General features: G+C 38.1%; 1 protein-coding gene across 1 annotated transcript in view; it reads left to right on the top strand.

Moving 5' to 3' along the window:
• Positions 1-19,862, top strand: part of DCBLD2 (discoidin, CUB and LCCL domain containing 2) — an 87,098-nt gene that overhangs the window by 4,651 nt on the left and 62,585 nt on the right. Inside the window, exon 2 of the mRNA XM_029214023.1 lies at positions 13,806-14,033. Within this exon, the coding sequence (XP_029069856.1) occupies positions 13,806-14,033 (228 nt within the window). The remainder of the gene's footprint in view (positions 1-13,805; positions 14,034-19,862) is intronic.

Genomic DNA, 19,862 nt, shown 5'->3' with positions numbered 1-19,862 from the left:
TCTAGAAGACCAACATTAAAAAAAAAAAAAACTTAAAATAGTGAAATGGGTATGAGTTAAAGTACCAGAACTAAAACACAAATGAATTAATTAATTTCCAAAAAGAATGAATCAGATAGTATGATGAGGAAAGGCTAGATTTACATAGAGTTAGATTTTAAATTTAGGACTATACTTTACAAAATGAACCTGGGGTGTGAAAGCTCAGGTAATACTGGGTATTAATTGAATGCATGCAAGTAGTTTCCACTTCCACTTCTTGACTAGTTGGAAAGATGTGGAATGATGACATAAAATTATAAGGATCAGGAAAAGCTTTGTAGAGATAGTGATATTTGCTAAATGTAAATAGTGATATTTGCTAAATGTGATTGTTGAAATATGAAGTGAGACAGCTTGGCAGTTTTTCTTGTGTTGCTCATGGATTCAGTTTACTTTATAACAACCTTATGGCCTTAGCACTTTATTTATTTTAAAAATATTGTACAGATAACAATTATATAACAATTACTCAGAACCAAAAACTTAACTAATAATTATCCACAGTCCTACCCCCTTATCTATCCATTTATAATTTTTGTCTTCCTTTCTAGTGCATATTCACATACCTACATAATCTTATGTGGTTGTAATTTTAATAGTGTGGTGTTAAGTTCTGTAGATATATCATGTTAAAATTAATTTGTAGGCTGATTTAGCACACAGAAGCATACTTTGAAAATACAGCAAGACAAAAATTTCAAAATCTAAAAATTTTTCACAGGACATTCATTATTTGTGAAGTAATTATTATATTGTTTAGAACTGCTATTACATTATTTTCTTTATTTGATTAAATTCTTCATTCAGGATAGGACCTTTGAGAAAGTACCTTTGAGAAAGTATGTCAGTTCAAAGTATTAGTTTAGAAACACATAATGCTAATTTTCCAGGTCCTTATGTGGATTAAATCAATATACTCCTGTGAGGACAAAAAATACAGATATTCAAATAAACTAGAATTTAATGAATGCCAGTGTCCACTGAGGCAGATGGTGTAACGGGGTGATCTTAAAAGGTTGCCAGAACATCACCTACTAGATCCACCTGCACTCTAAAGGATATGTAGTTGAAAGAAGAACTTTGGTTAGCTGCTTGAATCATGGGGAAGACCACAGATGCAAGCTCCCTCAACTGCTTTCTAAGGAGAGTAGGCCAGGAGTTCCTTTCCTTTGTGGAGTACAGTGCATGTGAGTTTGCAGTTTAAGTGTGCAAACTTAATTGCTTGGGATAAGAGAGAAAATGCTGGTACTCTTTATCATTCTCTCATTAAAAACTCTCAGCATGGAAGAGTACCAACTATACGCTCCTAGGGATGTGTGCACATCGGTCAATAGAGTCCTGAGACAGTTACAATAGAGTAAAATATTGTCATTGTCTTCAGAGGTCCTACAGGCTAGTTGGGGAAATAATTATCTTCATGTTGGAGTATATGGATAAATAACCAAGGGAAGTTGCACAGTGCTATGAGTTTGTAAGGGAGAGAGAGCTCACAATGCCTGGGAAGTAGGAAAAACCTTGCTGATAAAATGATTTTAAGCAGGTAAGCTTTTAGGACTGGTAGGTTTCTAGTTCACAGGGATGGCAGACATTTCAGGAGTTAAGATCACAGCATCAGAACAGCAGGGAGTCAGGAAAGCATGTGAGTGTCAAAGCCATCCTTGCTGCAATGAGTAGCATGCCTCTGCCTCTGCTCCTGGCCCATTGCTTCCTCCTTGAGCCCCATACCCTGCAGACTTGCCCCATATTTGGGCAAATATCGTTGCTTTCTAAGGACCAGGGTTCTGTGCACTGGGGTACTGCCCTCTTGGAGCTATGTTAATACTTCCATAGTGTGGCCAGCAGCCCCTTTATAAGATACAATCCAAACTCCTTTGCATATTATATATGTAATTTTTTCAGAGTCTGGCCCCTCCCTTTCTCTCTGACTTAATCTCATGCCAGCATCCCTCACCCTTTGTATACAGCTCAGGTATAAGACTGAGATTTTTATTCCTCTAATATATAATTTCATCCTGTTTTGCCTTGTTCCTGATACTGATCTCTTTACATGTGTCATTTTCTCCACTTGAAGAGAAAGAGCCCCTTTCCTTGTGTGCTTGGTAACCTCCTTATCATCCTTCAAAACCCTTCTTGGGTATCATACCCTCTGGGAAGAGTTCTCTGTCACCACACACACTCATCTCCAATAGTAATTTCCTGTTTTCTCTGTTCAGTCATTAATCACAATGTATATTAAATATTTGTTTCTGGCAGAGAGTTTTATTCATTTTCTTATTTCTAATACTTATCATGATGTCCATCATTCAAAAATATGAATTTAGGGGAAATCCCTGATGGTCCAGTGGTTAGAATCTGGCACTTTCACTACTGAGGGCCCGGGTTCAGTCCCTGGTCGGGAACTAAGATCTCACAAGCTACTCGGCGGTGCCAAAAAAAAAAACAAAACAAAAGAATTTAGAACTCATTTCTGCAGTGAATCTGCTGCCCCAAGCACATTATTTGGTGTTAGTCTCTGGGCACCTGCATGCCCTTCACACTGTTGTCCTTTGTCTGATTCCCTCAGTTAGCAGTCAGAGCCTGGGCTTCTCAGTTCCATGAAAATAGAACCCTTTCTTGAACCTTAACCTACTTGCACAGGGCCTAACATTCTGCCCAGTGTTTTCCCAGCCTCCCTCTTCCCAGGAGCTAGACCCCTTTGCTTTTGTAATGAGAGGAGTCCCCCTTCAACTGCAACTCTGAACAGAGCCATGGTTTCTACTTAGAAAACACTGCTGTGCTCCCCTGTCAAATAGGTGGTCTTTAAGAACTGTGCTAGCCTAAGTCAGTGTCAGCAAGTGGGGTGCACTCCTTTGCTCTCTCTTTCAGATTCTGATTTGAATAGCCACCTCCAGCCTTATAAAAGTCCCCCTAGTTTTGGTTCTAGTAGTTGCCTACCTCCTTTTTCTTTGCCAGCCGAAATTCCTGGGTAACATTCAGGTAGCTACAATAATTTGGTGTCAGGAAAGTAATGAGAAGCAGACTGAAAAGGTCAGTGGGGACAAGATTGTGGAGAACGTTCCTTGTGGGGCAGACTGAAGAGTTTGTACCTGTGATGTTAGCAATGACATCATCCTTAGGTATCTCTGCTTCTACCCAGTCCATCTCTAGGTTCACTTGTCTCAGCCCAGGTCAGTCATCTCATTGATGCTTTTCCCCTTGTCCTTGACAGATCCCAAACCTGGCCCATGTGCCAGTCCCCACTGTCCTCTTTCTCTGGTTCTGGACAGCTCAAGGTTGCAGGAGAAAGGCATGTGGCCTTTGTGACTAGATCTGCCTCAATAAGGATGACTAATCAACCCTCACGTGGGGATTTCTTCTCAGCACAGTAAAACTTTGCCTCCTGCCTTGCCTTTTCTTCTTCCTGAAATCATCTCTTACACCTTATCCGAAACACTGCTTCATCAGGGAATACAAGTTGTGTTTTAGTATAATTTAAACTTCTGTGGTGCTTCTTACCTTGTACCTGGAAACATGCTCAGGATGCCACTGGCTTGTATATACATCTGTCAACTGGTTGCTTTCCAGGTACCTTATATCTCTGCTTTTTTCAATGATCAGCTTTCTGACAAGTAGACTACATCTGTGCTGTACATTTTCTTAGTGTCTAGCACGTAAAAGATATTTGTTAAATGATGATTCCCTCGCAGTCTAGCTTCTGCTCTTCTGAAACTGTCGCTTGAACTGTGAGTTTTTTTTCTTTTAAACCTGAGAGCTTTCTTTGTCTTCACTATTTTTTACGTGGGTGGACTTTGAAAGTATGGAGATATTGGAGTCAGACATACTTGGATTTAAATACTAGGCATGTCACTCTCAGTGTTTTGAAATGTATAACTCACCTCTCTAGAACGTATGAGGGCTGCGATCAAATCTGTTGGGTAGTTGATAAATTTTGGTTCAATGAGTGAAACAACATGTGAATGAAAATTTTGTTTCTCTTTCCCTACTCTTCAGTTAAAATTTCCATTTTCACGTGTTTGCTTTCTACTGAGATCCAGTGCTTCTCCATCCTTCTGCCCCTTTTCCCCATCCCACTTACTGTGTAGGAAAGTTCACCCCTAGCTTACTTAGTGAGAGGGGTCAGACCGCGCAGTGGAGGAGTGTGACAGCAGGGCGTGGTTGTTCACATATGTCCTTACCTGGCCTCCAACCCACCCAGACCGTAATACTGGTTTTGTCCCCTCTCTTTTGACCTCTACTTTCTCTCTCCAGCTTCCTACCTGCTGATAGATTTTAGCTTTCTTTGCTCTCCACCCTCAGATCATTTTCAGGTTCATGGTTTATTCCTTTCTTCTTGGCATGCCCTGTTTCTGGTTACTCTTTTGTCCTAGATGCTAACTTTATAGGTCTGGATATGAGACAGACATTCTGTTGCATGGGTGGAGGAAGAGTGTTTTGGTTAGTGAGGTTATAGGGAACAGAAAATTAAATCTGCTTAAAGTAGAAGGGAAAAGTATTGGGACCATTCTGAGGTAACTTGTGGAATCTTCCTAAGAACTGAGCCAACCTAAGCCCAGGGAAAAGCAGGGATGCAGCTGGACCTCAGACACCAAGGACTCAGCTTAATTCTGTCTTGTTACAGTCTCGCTTTCTCTGCATGGAACAAATAATGGCTGCTGGCAATCCTCAAGGCTTGTAGCTTCAACACTGGAGAGATTCTGGGGTTTCCCTAACATACAAGGTCCAGAAATGAGAGGGCAGGGTAAGTTGGCCTCATGTTGGCCCAGTGTGAGTCAGTACTCACCCTTGAACCAGTCAACTAACCAGGGGGCATGAAGTCATATGAAAACTGTTGCAAACTGCAGATTAGTTCCCAGAAGGAAAGGGGGGTACTAGATACATAGAGGCATCATCTTCAAAGAGAGTGTTCACATTTATAGAATCCAGTGCTTTTTAGATAAGTTATTACCAAACCCTCACAATTACCTTGGGAGATGGGTGGTATTATTCCCATGTATAGTTGAGGATATAGAGGTTAAGTGCCAGGATCATCTCAAAAGTTGGCATAGCTAGAATTTAGATCAGAAAGTCTGTCTGATTCCCAAGCCTATGTACTTTTCTACTGTTATCACTTAGCTACCAAGTGCCTACCACTGGCTTGTTTGGGTTTATTATTTTCTAAATTCAGCAGCATGTGTTAAGAGGCTGGTATGCCCTATTTCTATGTCTGCGGCTACCAAGGCGAACAGAATGCATTGCCTGTCTGTGACAGAGCTTTACAGCTGGTGTGGCAAAGCGACATAAGTATGCATAATTAAGCATATTCGGTACAGTAAAGAGACTTTGATGATGGAAAGGGAGAGAAAGACCAGGGCTTTCAGAAAGGTTTCCCAAAAGAGACAACGTTGGGTAGGTATTTGCCAGGTGGATATGAGGAGGAAGGACCTTATTCTCGGCAGAGCAGAGTAGCAGGTGCAGCGGCGGAGGAGAGAGAGCGTGGAGCATAGAGGGCGTCACCCACAGTTCCAGAGCTGGAGCAGAGAGGTTGTGGGAAGAGTCAAGAGATGAGACGGGAAAGGGAGTCCAGCGACAGATTATTATGGACTTTGTATCCTTACTGAAGAGTTTGAGGTTTTATTGTATCACCGGTGAAGAACAGTTAAAGGATTTTTAAATAAGGGACCTGTGTGACCCAGTTGGTGTTTAAGAAACTGGCAAGAGTGTGGGCAGTGGATTAGAGCAAAGAAAGGAAGTGGGGAAACCTGTCAGAGAACTATTACAAGGGCCTGCACTCCTTAAGAGGGACGAAATTTAGAGATATTAAGGAAACAATGTATAAAACTTAATGACCAGTTAAATTTGAGAGAGCAAAGGTCATTTTAAAATGTTGGGTTTTTTTCTTTCTGGAATCCTCTTCTCCCTGCTTTCCACCTCCCTCTTCCACCAGTATTCCTGCCTAGTTAACTGTTATTTATCCTACACACGCACGCACACACACGCACGCACGCACACGCACGTGCGCACACACACACACCCTATCATATCCATTACTTCCCTGCAACACTCATTGTCCCTGAAATTATTTGCTACATCTGTCATACTATTCTGTAAACTCTGTAAGGACAGGGGCCTTGTCTGTCATTTCTCTTGTCCCTAGCACCTGGTTCAATGCTTGGCACATGGAGGATGTTCCCTGAATGCTTGGGGCACGTTGAGTTTGAAGTGCTGTGGAATTTCTGAGCAGAGGAGCTCAGTACAGAAGTAGATGACACGTTTGAGGGTTAGGGGAAAGGCTGGAGACTACGGAGCATTCTCCCTTTTGGTGGTAGCTGAAGTTGTAGGGTGGGGAGATGGCCCAGGCAGCACAGAGGGCGGGGAAGGAGCTCTGGAGAACAGCAGCATCAGCAGTCAGTAGTTGGAAGATAAGTCAGCTAAGGTGCTGGAGAAGTTGCAGTTAGAGAGTCAAAAGAAGAACTAAGATGGGGAAGAAGAGTTTTAAAAAGGAGGGAGGAAAGATAAGGAAGGAAGGAAGGAAGATGGGAGGGAAGGAAGGGACAGCGATGCCACATGCTGTAGAAAGGTCACAAATGATAAAGATGGGAAAGTATTGACTTTTGGCAGCTCAGAAACAGACCGCTTTAGTGAAGGGTACATTGGAGAGGTAGGTCTGCCTTTCCTAGGGCTGCCGTAACAGATTGCCACAAATTTAGATGGCTTCAGACAACAGAAATGTATTGTCTTATAGTTCTGCAGGATAAAATTCTGAAAGTAGGGTATTGGCAGGGCAATGCGCTCTCTCTGAAGGCTCTAGACCAGGGTCCTTCCTTACCCCTTCCTAGTTTCTGGCAATTGCAGTCTTTGGAATCCCTTTGCATCATTCCAGTCTCTGTCTCTGTAGTTATGTGGTGTTTTCCCTGTGTCTGTATCCGTGTCTAGATTTTCCTCTTTTTGTAAGGACACCAGACATTGGATTAGGGTCTGTCCTAATCCAGTATGGCCTCATTTTAAATTGATCACATCTGCTAAGACCCTGTTTCCAAATAAGGTTACATTCACAGGTACCAGCAATTAGGAACATATAATTTGGTTGTTGGGACGGAGGTGGGCGGGGGGGAGAGTACAATCCAACCACAACCCTTTGGAAGCTGAATTGCAGTATTTTGAGCCTAGAACGGGAAGCAAAGAAGTAAGACATCGAATGTAGAGAACTGAAAAAAATCTCTCTGTAAAAGAAAAAGAAAAAGTGAGAAAGAAAGTGGTAGATGTTGGGGAACACTGGCTGGAGAAAGATTTTTTTTGTGTGTGTTTTTTTATTTTTGGTTGTTGTTGCTCTTAGTTTTTGAAATTTGTTAAAGTGCAGATCCTTCCTAGGCTCCACTGCAGAGCTACTTTCCAGTATATAATTTGCAAAAAAAGGCAAAATTATACATGTCATGCAAATATAAAATTAACACATGTCAAAGATTTTATTCAACTTATTAATTAATGAAGGAACCAGTAAGAAGTTGAAACATGTCCAAAGAATATTTGAGAAACTAGATGTTTAGGTAGGTAGTTTTAGGCTGTGATTGCTAGATTGGATGGCTAAAACTGTTTAATGGCCAATAGGGCCATAAACTCTAACATGTGGGATTATTTTTTTCAACTATACAGAAATTATATGCATCTCTACAAGACAACAGTCTACAAGTTTATGTGTAGCCAAGACTGGGACCTTTAATCAATGATAAACAACAAATCCAATTAAGTATTTTGCCCTAGCTTTTGGCCTCTATGACATTTAAAGGATCTGCTGCTCACCTTTATTTTTTTAACCTATTTCCAAGTTTCAGGTAATGTTTCTGACATATTTATTAGAATCTATGGAGACAGAGATGGGGCCTGAGAACCTTTACGTTAAATAGCCCTTAGGTGGTTCTAATGTTGACTAAATTTTGAGAACCACTGAGTAAGAGAATACCGAGTGGCTTTCGGTGCCCATCTGAGATCAGAACCTATTACTCTAATGACAACTATTCCCTGGATTGTGTGATTTTTTTCCCAGTAGTGCTCAGCTCCTGGGCAAAGAGAGATCATATGATCCAGGGTGGAGGGCTTGCCAGGCAGATCCTCAAGGACATAGTGGCAAGGAAGTGAAGGTACCAGGAAGAGTGTAGTTCACACACTGGACTTGAAGTCCAGGCTGGGTAGGGAAAGAAATGAGGCTAGGGCAAGATAGTAGATGGGGAGAAAAGAGAAGTTCACAGAAAGTGTGCAGTGGGTGTAAGAGAGCAGAAGGGTCAGGAGACTGACCGAAAGAGTGAGACATTAAAGTTGTTGAGATTTCACAGGTGGGAGTAATCTCCGGTAATGGCAAAAACAGTCTAGGTTGTGGTTTCATGAGTTACCGAAGTGAAGTAGAGGTCATTGGGGAGAAGATTAGTGAGAATTACTTTCTCATGATTTACACTTTTCACAGGACACTGTACTTGAAGCTTTAAAGCTGATATAAATCTTCTAAAGTAATGAGCCATTGTTCTGATACCTTAGCTAGGTTGTGGCCAAATGCACCGGACCTACATGTGATGAGCAAAAGCCTTTCTGGTCTTTTATGACCATAATTACCCTCAAACGTTTATTGAGCACATTAGTATGGGTTAGGCCCTCGATAGTAGGTGTTTTCATACAGTATCTCTTTAAATTCTTACCCTCTGTGATTTGAGATGTTAGTATACCCATTTTACAAAACTCAGCTTTAGCATCAGTAAACAACCTTCTCAAGGTCACAGTGAGTGGTAGGTAGGGCATTTAAATTCATCACATGACTCCAGAACCAATTTGCTTAACCATTATGTACTACATAGAGTGTGTGCTTGGTGGGGATCGAAGAGGATTTATACATCTCACATTCCTTCATGTGATTCAGTTTTGTAAATTATCACACATGCAGAGATGAGTGTGGGCTTAAAAAAGCTTGAGCTGAGAGCTATTTCTTTTCCTTTAAATTGCCACAGTAACCCTCTTTAGGCTCTCAGTGCATATCCATCTTAGGCAGTATTAAAAAAAATGAGTGAATTAAAATAGGACCTTGAATTATCTTTTCGAGATTGTTGTGATGCAACTTTAAAATCTTAAAGTAACAGGACTGGTATAGTACTTTTTAGTCTAAAAATTCGTAGTGCTAAATAAGAGATTAAAAATCTTCATTGTAGTCAAATGAAATAGGATATCCTTGTTAACGCTTGCAAGTTATTCTTTTGAACACTTTTCTAACACTCTCTAAATGCCTTTTTTTTCAGTTTATTATAAGATCGCACAGATGTGTTACAAGATGTGACAGAATGACACTTATTTAGAGGAAGTATATAGTCAAACTCACCTGTTCACAGTGACGAAAATCCTTGAAAGCTTATTGGAAAAGTATAAACCTTTCCTAGTTTCTAAGAATTGTAATGAAAGTTACATTGCTCTACATTTTTGGAATATTTGTGCAAGCTTCCTGCTTTTGTCTTTGTTCTTATTAAAGAAAGTATTTTTAGAAGTCATACAGTGTTCATGTTAATAAAATTAAATAATTAAGATAACTTATTATTTTTAATAGTAATGTGACTAAAATATGGGGTTAGCTGGAGAGTCGCATAAAATCAGCATCATGAGCACATATTTATCCAAAAAACACACTTGGTTTGAAGTTTAGAAAGCAACCTAAAATAAGCATGTGTACTTTGTTGTATTAATTCATTATTATTTAAATTAATGTTCTTTGTGTTTTCTCTAGGGAAAAGTAGTTTAAAAAAATTACTCAGCTATTTTCCTGGAACAGTATCAAAATTTGTATCTGGCTTAACACATCTGACCTGACAGTCTTCAGAGGAAGCGAACACATGTTCTATGAGTAATCCCCTAGATAAATCTGCAGCCAAACAACGGGGCAGTGAGATCAAATTCCAGTGTTTTTTCTCCACTGAAATAAAATTAAAATTCAAAAATTACATTTACAGGCTTCTACCCCTTATGGTCAGTTACAGTCTGGTGGAGACCATCTGCGGCAGCGGCGGGCGGGGGGCAGGGGAGGAGAAGAAGAAGCTGACAGTGATGGTGGTGATGATGGAGTTGGAGAAGGAGAAAGAGTTGTCGATGTGGTGTTGTTCGTGAGAGTGAGTGTATGGATTGGTCCTACAATACGCATTTTGAAAATTATTTTTCCAGTAGTGGTTACACTCTCTTTGTCAATTCTGCCTTGTAAAAATGAGTAGTAGTAGGTGGTATTAGCCTGGTCACAGATTATTATTCTTTCCAGTTACAAAGCTTAGCAGAAAATCTGGAGACTTACTTCCTGACCCTATTACCATCCTTTTTCAAACCCCAATGTTAAATGAGGGCCCCTGACCAAGAAAAATACTTGAGGGCTGTAGACTAATAAGAAGGACCTTTTTTTCCCTTTAACTTAAAGAAAAATAAAGCATTCTGTTTACTTCTTTGACCTTATGGGGAAAACTGTTCCCTGGGTTGTACCCTCAGCAAGTAGAACAGCATTACCCTTTGAGCCAAAGGAAAAAGAACTAAAACCCAGATCTTCTGTTGGAGATGTCCTAGCCTTTGCTCTACGTCAGCCCATCTCAACCTCCACACTATTTGACTTTTAGGATCCATCACCCTTTACTCTGGGGAGCTGTCGTGGGCATTGTAAGATACTTTAGCAGCATTCCTGACCTCTACCCACTAGATGCCTGTGGCACCCCCCCACCCCAGAATTGTTCCAGTGTCCTCCACCCACATTTGAGAAACCCTGCTCTCAGTATATTAGGTGATTTGTTGATAATATTTTCTAGATTTTAGTGTTACTTTTAAATATTTTGTCCTATTTTAAGTATTTTGGTGTAGAATAGGCTTCGCTTTTAAGAACTGTAAAAATAAACTGGAAGCACATGTTCTAAATTGGGGGTAAAAGTGAGGACAAGATCTTTTTCTGATTTGAGAATTCAACATTGTCACCTTTGGATGCCTAGTACAGTGTTGTTCATTGCACAGGTGGGGACCCTTTAGTGGGTCAGGAAGATATATTTAAGACACTATTGAATCAAGGTGTAAAATACATTTCTTACTTTGGAATAACAGAGAAAAACATTTGAAAACTGCCGGCCTAGTGTCCCTTTCCAACTGTAATATTCGAAACATATACTTCATAGCAGTAGGTATTGGGCCAGGCCAGCCTAAGCTATTTATCTAGTCAGATTACACTTATCAAGTAGTCTTGGAAATTTGGAACATTCAAATTTGTGCATTGCAGTAGATTGGAGACTTTCTTTTAACTTTAGTTTCTGGTGAGTATCGTCTTGTTTGCGAGAGGAGGAAGCTCTGAACTCCATCACATATTTTAGAACATTCTTGGCACGTTACTTGTGGACTGTTCATACCCTCCCCCTACACAAGATGCTGAAAAAAGACAGCTCCATTTTAATTGTTTTCTTCATCACCATGCATGCAAAAGTCCTGTTTTTCATCAGTTAGTATTTATTTTGTTAACTTTTGTAGGAACTGTGCTGTATGGAGGAAATGGCAGAAAACATTTTGTGCATTTATTGAGAATCAAACATAAATATGAGCATAAAGATATTTAAGAATTGCTCCTAACACTCTGCTTGTTATCTTTTTGTAAAATTCATTTTAACATGACAACTTTAAGTTAAATAATAGCCTGTGGGGAATACATTAAATGCGACAATCTGCCATTACTAAGTCCTGACTTCAGCTGTTAATAGCAATATTCTTGGCTTTCTGAAATCCATCAACACTTCTAATCACTTAAGAAGCTGCCTTAGTTTCATACTTACTAAAGAAAATACATTTATAGTTTGAGTTACTTCATTTATTCAGGGCTACTTTTTAAAGATTGAAACACTTCCAGAAAGCTCGTTTTCATCTTTTCAGTAGTAGCAGAACATTTTTGACTAGTTTCATATTTTTAGAAGATCTGTCTTAGGATGGTTGTCTTTTTCTCTAAGGAAAAATGTTAATGATTATTCAAAAGTTTTTTATATTACAATTCATTTATTTTCACAAGGGAGGTTTTTATATCCTTATGTTTTTAATTTAGATAATACCCAATAGAGATATTCAAGGTATTTTCATGGTAGTTTCAGGGGAAATTTGTGGTTATTTTTCTTTTCCTCTGAGTTGTATAACATTCTAAGTTTTATATTTGCAAAAGATCAGTGGCTATGTCACACAAAAGCTCACAGGTTTATTTAATGGTGGCTTTTTGTATTATGATGTTATTGAACTGCTATGCCTAGTTCTTGTGTGTGGAGTGAAGGCAAGTGTAGAAGATAGGTGAAGTTTAATGTTGGTTAAAAGCTAAGCTTTATGTGAGAGAGATTTGTTTAAGAAGCCAGATTGCTGGTTGACCTGTGAAAGCAGACTAAGTAACAGTACTAGTGTGGATTTGGCAGTAAAATTTCTTTATCAGCAAAAGATATGAAGTATTGTCATCAGAATCTAGGTACAGAGTTGTTGTTCCTTCCTTAAAGCTAGTTTTGAGACTAGTTTGAGATAACTTTTTCATAGGTTAATGTACAGTTTCCTTATTCATTCAATTAATAAACATTTATTTTGCAACTACTTGTAGATACTGTATTCTTATTCATAGGCTTTTAAAGCTTTCATCTGTTCTAGTAAATGATATCAGCACTACACTGTTCTTAAAAAATCAGTATAAAATTCTGTTACACCCATGTGTATCCATATTGAGGTTAAAACTCAGAAGTGTCACTTCTAATATAGTTTTCTTTGTTTTAAGTTCTGAACTCTTCCAAAAGGTGATTATAAATAGCTCTTTTGAAAGAGAAAATACTATTATTTTGAAAGGATGTATTCATTTTCCTATTAAAAAGACATCCATTTGAATCTCATCGTTAGGAACGCTAAGCAGTGCAATTGGAGCAGCAGCTAAAACTTCTTAATCAGTATTAACACCTCCTTCCAGGCGCTCAGTAAAATAACAAATTTTATGATAAAGGGAAGAATGCAGATATTTGATTTTTACAAACAATGTGTTAACTGTTTCCATATTCAGTTGCTGAAGAAATTTCTGGAGCAAATAATGCTGCTACCAAGATATGAAGGTCATTTTACTAATCTTTAATAAGTCTAATAAACTGTTTTTTTGTCGTCATTCTATAGGGGAAAATGAGGCTTTTGGGGAGGGACAACTGAAAAGTCAAATTTCAATAGAACATAAAATTAAACTATGAAATATTGCTTTAATGCCTTCAAGAAGGAATGCCTTGCATCGTGTAATATGTTCAGAAATCTGCATAATCTTTAGTATAGTTTAAGTGTTTTTAGAAATCATTTGACTTCTCACAGGGATTTTTGAAGGGGTTTGTGCTATTTGTAACTAAATAGATGAAGCTGATCATATACATTTATTTTTATAGTTGACATTTATTTTGAACAATTACTATGAATTGATACTCTTTTAAAGACTGGATTTATTATGACATATATATATAATTATTGCTAAGTTATGTTTACTTCTATTTATTTTGATTGGAAAGTTCTTTGAACTCATAAATTATACCAGTAATCATTGATTATTTTAACCTAACCTGGCTTCTCCTGGCTCCTGTGAGTAGACCTAAGAACTATGTTATCTGTTTTATCTTGTGTAAGGAATGTATTGGTGGTGCAAACTATCTGACGTCATACATATTTTAAAATCTTCACAAAAAATCCTGATTATTTGTAGTGTAAGTTAAAGATGTAAAGAATAATTTATCATCCTTTTAACTTTTTTTTTTTTAAAGGTGATGGATGTGGACATACTGTACTAGGCCCTGAAAGTGGAACCCTGACGTCCATAAACTACCCACAGACCTATCCTAACAGCACTGTTTGCGAATGGGAGATCCGTGTAAAGATGGGAGAGCGAGTGCGCATCAAATTTGGTGACTTTGACATTGAAGATTCTGATTCTTGTCACTTTAATTACTTGAGAATTTATAATGGAATTGGAGTTAGCAGAACCGAAATAGGTAGGAAATTTTCAATACATCATTGCCCCAAGTTTTAAAACTGAAGCAGTGTTTGATACTTAACATTGAATAACTATGCTGTATAGGATATGTAGGAAATTATTGAAATGTGTGGAAATCTCAAAGTTGAATCTTCTTTTGGGAAGAGAAGATTCTTATCTGTTTATTCACTTTTCTAATAAGCCTGTGTTGGTACATTTGCAACAAGATGCCACTCTACTGCTTCTGAGGAGGAGGAAGTTAATTATCTTTTTTTGTTCATTTTGTTTTTCTTTGATCATTTTACTTGCAGTTAAAGAATGTAAGTGTAATTCATGCTTAGGAGTCAGTATATCATGGTAATTAAGAGCATGGGTTTTGGATCCAAACTTCCTGATATTAAATACTTCTGCTATTAGCTTGCTGTGTGACCTCGGGCAAGTTACCTTATCTCTGTTTCCTCACTTGTAAAATAGGGCATGAACTAGTACATGTAAAGTGCTTAGAACTGTACCTGACATATAATATATGCTTAGTAAATATTAGCTGCTGTTGTCTTTATTCTTAGCTAAGAGCAGCTGGTTCTCAATTATGGCTGCATATTAGAGCCATTTGGGAAGACTTTTAAATAATACTATATACCTGTCCCCATTCTAGAGCAGTTCAATCAGAATTTATTCGGTGGGATCCACACCTCAGTGTTTTTAAAGCTACCCAGGAGAATATACTTTGAGGTCAAGTTGAGAACCTTTGGCTTAGAGATCAGCACCTTTCTCTGAAGCAGGAAACAGCAAAATTTGTAAGGCTGTCTTGGTGAGATAACATTATAACATAAAGAACTCTAAAATTCTCTGTGAGTTTATTTGGAAAGACTTACTGATACAGGTGTGTAAAATGTCTTTCAGAACTATAATTGGAGCCCACTATCTTGTTCTTTAAGCATCATGTTCATCTTCTGGCCTCCTCTCTGTCTCTAGTCAAACCCTTCATCTCTTCTCCACTTTTTAGCCTCTTATCTATGAGAGGAACAATTCCTGGCCTGCTTACCTGGCTGCTGATTGATAACCTCTGTTGTCTCCCAATCAACTCTTGATTAACCTGGGTGCTTGATTACGACGATTGCCACAAATATATGGTCTCGGATAAGCTTTTAGAAACTCGAATCGCCTGAGGATCTAGAAAACACTATTACTATAATACTGATAGAAGACAGTTGCATATTAAGTGCCTCCTGAGGAGATGCAGTAGGGAGTAAATGGTACCACCTCAGCAGTCTTGAAACAATAATAAAAAAAGTGAACCACAATCTGATCATGCCTCTAGCAGTTTACATGAAATAAAGGAGCTAGAGAAACACACTTTATCAACCATAAAGACTCCTTTTTAAAAAAATGCCACTTATATGTAAAGGAGAGGAGGTCGAGGGAACTGTCGTTCATTTAGAGATACATCTTCCAAAAGCAGTGTGTGGACCTTGTGACCTTGTTTAGGTCTTGATTCAAACTAACTAACTGAGAGAGGACATTTTTGAGAAAAGCAGAATCTCAAATTCTGTGGTAATGTTATATTTTGTGTATTCAATATCTGATTTGTTAGAGACACTTTGAAGTTCAAACAAAACGTCTCTGATTTGTTTTTAAATATTTCAGAGAAAAAATGGTAAGAAGAGGGCAGGTGAAACCAGAATGGCACATGGGTGAAGCTGAGCCATGGTCACATGGGAGTACATCTCTCTGCTTTGATGTAGTTTTGAAAATTTCCATATTGAAAGTGCTTTTTGTTAAAAAGGAAAACCATAGGATTATGTATTTGGACAATAAGTAGTGTCATGTTGCTAGGCAGGAAGAGTGGCATGGGAAAAAAATTGAGCACAGGTTTTAAATCACTCACTGGGTTCTTCTCATCATAGCTCCAGGACTTACTTGCTGAGAATTCTTTCTACAAGTCATCAGCCCAGACTTCAAAGTCATCATCAGTACTGTAGGAAGAGTAAATGAAATAATATTTTGCAGTGCTTGGGGTGTAGTAGGTGTCCACTACTCAGCTCTCCCTTATTTCCATTGGTTTTGTTTTTCCTTATTCTCTCTTCATACAGGTGAATGGAAAGCTGTAGAAAGGTCAAGGGGACCGAGTGATGATGGTTCCTGTTGAGCTTTAGTTCTGCTCCTCCCCCCACCATCACCACCTACCGTATATCCACTGGTCCTCCATTTGGGGAGCAGTTTGTGGTTAGTGGTAGAAAAGTAACTTTCCTGACATCGCAGAGAAATAAAGGTCATTCAAGAATAACTGTTCTGGTTAAAGTAGATATGCCAGGAATTACAGAATAGAAACAAATACATGTGGGTATCAAGATTCCAGTGATTATGGTAAAGAATCCTCTTTTTTGGGCTTCCCTCTTGGCTCAGTGTTTGAGAGTCCGCCTGCCGATGCAGGGGACACGGGTTCGTGCCCCAGTCTGGGAAGATCCCACATGCCGCGGAGCGGCTGGGCTCGTGAGCCATGGCCACTGAGCTTGCGCGTCCGGAGCCTGTGTTCCACAACGGGAGAGGCCACAGCAGTGAGAGAGGCCCACGTACCGCAAAAAAAAAAGAATCCTCTTTTTTCTGTATTGTCTTTTTTCAGGGTCCCTTCTGAACAGAAGCAGGTTCAAATGAGCTGCATTTTCCTATAAAAAAAAGTTTCCTGTTTTGGTATAAAGCTTAGATTTTTGGTTTTTTTCTCTATAGGTGTTAATTTTAGGGACTCTTCTCCCCTGAGAGATGGTATTATGGAATAATCAAGAAAAGAAAATGAAAGGAAGAATCGTTTCTCAAGGAATCACTTTTTAAATCATAAATTCATTAGAATGTGTTTTAACTGATAAAGCACTTTTGGACAGTTATTTTCTATTTTTTTGGATTGAGCAATAATATGTAATATTATTTAAATATATGAGTTTATTATGATTTTATATAACAACTTTCTAAATAGCTAGACTGTCCAGAAATCTTTGTGAAATTAGTGTAGTCGTACTCATTTCACTGACAAACAGGATGTGTTTAATGATAGAGTTAAGATTGGCTCTCTAGGTCTGTCCCTTTTTTAGGCAGATTGTATTGGAATGAGAAAGTTCCATTGTGCCTTGAATTTTACTTTTCCATTTTGATTATTCTTTAATCCCCGGTGTCTGAGACATAGTGGTTGCTCTGTAAAGGTGAAAATTAAAGTAAAATCATTCATTATTAATCTTAACTTTTTCTGTACATATATAAATATATATCTCCAAACTATTCTGCAACTTGTTTTTTTCTCTTTTAATACTTAGACATCTTTTCATATTGGTCCATAGACATCTACTAGCATCATTTCCCTGATGGATATTGTTGATAAGTAGTCCAAAAATGAAATTTAAAACCATATTAAAAAGAAAAATCTTTGCTTATGTGTAACCTTTTCCCACTCTATTGTATGTATTTTCTTCCTAGATTTTGCTTAAAATTTCCATTTTAGATGAACTTTTTTGGGGATAAGGGATATTGTGGATGGATCTCTAAAAGAGGAGCTAAATATTTTAAAACCTAATAGCTATTAAAGGAAAATGCATTCTGTAGAAGAAATGTAAATGTGTCCGTGTGTTCAAACTTATATTTAAAGATGTACATTCTGTCTTACACCTTCATCAAAGTACCTTTTAAAGTTGTCTCTTAAATCTTCAGGTGACATTTACAAAGAGGGAAACTGAGGTCCTCAGGGCTTCATCTGGTAAATGATTCCGTGTCTCTTGTGTTTTCAGAAAAGTTTCTCTTTCTGTATTGTTTGTCCCCTTTCTCTCTAATATGCTTAGGTCTTCCTAGTTTAAGAGAAAAAATAAATTTTCTTTCTCTTTACCACCAAACCTCTTGAAAAAGCTATAGTGATGATAATATTAGGTATTTAATGATGATAATGATTGCTAATATTTTTTGAATTCCTATTCTGTAGAGGCTCAGGCTAATCGTGAAAATAACTACCATGCATGCAGTGCTTGCTATGTGCCAGGTACTATTCAAATTACTTTTATCAATTAACTTATTTAGTCCTCACAAGAACCCTTGAGATAGATACTTTTATCACCCCCATTTACTACTGATGAGAGAACTGAGGCACAGAGAGGTTGAATAACTTCCGCAAGGTCACATAGCTAGCAACTTGCTAAGTGGGATTCAAACCTAAGCAGTCTGGCTCCAGAATTGGTGTCTTTTACTGTAAGCCCTTGACACACTTGATACCATTGAATCCTACAAGAATCCTGTACATTATTCCCATAAAACAGATAAATAGAAGATCAGAGAAGGTAAGCAACTCGCCCAAAGTCATATAAGCAGAATTGGGACTTGAACTAAGGTGTGGCTAATAGCAAAGTCCATAATCTCAACTACTAGGCTATAGAGTAATAGATACCAGCTATTACTCCTTAATCTTTTACTACATGGTCTCCTTACTGCAAACTGTTGAAAATAGCAACTTTTTAATAAACATTAACTTTTTCCTTTTAGCTATTTATTTTGGCATACTTTTTTTTTTTTTTTTGACCACGTGACGGCTTGCGGGACCAGGGATTGAACCCGGGCTATGACAGTTAAAACCCCAGAATCCTGAACACTAGGTCACCAGGGAACTGCCTATTTTGACATAATTTTAGACTTAATAGAGAAGTTGCAAAAATGGGATAATTTCCATAAACATTTCACCCAGATTTTCCAAATGTTACCATTTTATCACATTTGCTTTATCCCTTTCCCCCACAAGCATACACTCTTTTTCTAAACTGAGAGTACTTTCAAGCATGATGTTCCTTTACCCCTGTATATTGTGTTTATTTCCTAAAAACTAGGACATTCTCTTTACATGACCACAAAACAGTTGTCACAATTAAGGAAATTAACATTGATGTAGGACTGAGCTACAGGAGCTGCTGAAATTTCTCCAGTTGTACAAATAATGTCCTTTGTAGCAAAAGAAATTCTCAGACTATGTATTGCATTCAGTTGTCACATCTTCTTAGTCTCCATTACTTTGGAGATGAAAGGAGTGGACAGTTCCTTGGTCACTCCTTGTGTTTTGTTACGTTGACATTTTTGAAATAGATAGGCCAGTTATTTTGTAGGATATTTCTTAATTTGGATTGTCTGATGTTTCTTCATGATTAGATTCAGATTACAGACTTTAGCAGGAATGCCACAGATGTGTTCTCAGTACTTCCAATCAGGAGGCTCACAATTTTGATTTGTCTCATTACTGGTGATGTTAACTTTGATCTATTGACTAAGGTGATATCTCCCAGATTTCTACACTGTAGCTATGTTTCCCTTCACAATCAATATGCATATCGTGGGGAGACTCTTTGAAATGATGTAAATACTCCATTAATGATTCTTTTCTGAATCAGTTGTTATTATGGTAATTGTCAACGGTGGTTTTCTTATGTCATCATTCCTTTTATGTTGATTAGGTTTTTCTTCCCTACTGAAAAAATGAGCTTTTCCTTCTCTCCTATTTGTTTGTACCAGTGTGGACTCATGGATTCTTGTGTTAGTCCGTTGTTTATCATCCTTTACTATCATTTGTTTTGATTCTCAAATTGTCCCAAATTTCCATTGAGAGCCTCTTCAAACTAGCTCCTGTCTCCTTTTGTGATGTCCTCATCATTTTTTAAGTACTTCCTTCTGGTCTGGCACAGGATTTTCTAGATTTGTCTTGTACTTGTCCTGTCTCAACCCTGAAATCATCCATTTCTTCAAGGAATCCTGTTTCTTTTTAGTGGAAAATGGTATTAGAAATCAATATCTAGTCTGTAACTTCAGGCCAGTTGGCTGCCATGCCCTATTA

The sequence above is a fragment of the Monodon monoceros genome, unplaced genomic scaffold, assembly GCF_005190385.1.
Source record: "Monodon monoceros isolate NGI ecotype Baffin Bay Population unplaced genomic scaffold, NGI_Narwhal_1 Super_Scaffold_11, whole genome shotgun sequence".
NCBI classification, from domain to species: Eukaryota; Metazoa; Chordata; class Mammalia; order Artiodactyla; family Monodontidae; genus Monodon; species Monodon monoceros.
The sequence above is the reverse complement of the archived record's forward strand: the minus strand, read 5'-3'. Positions and strand labels throughout refer to the sequence as shown.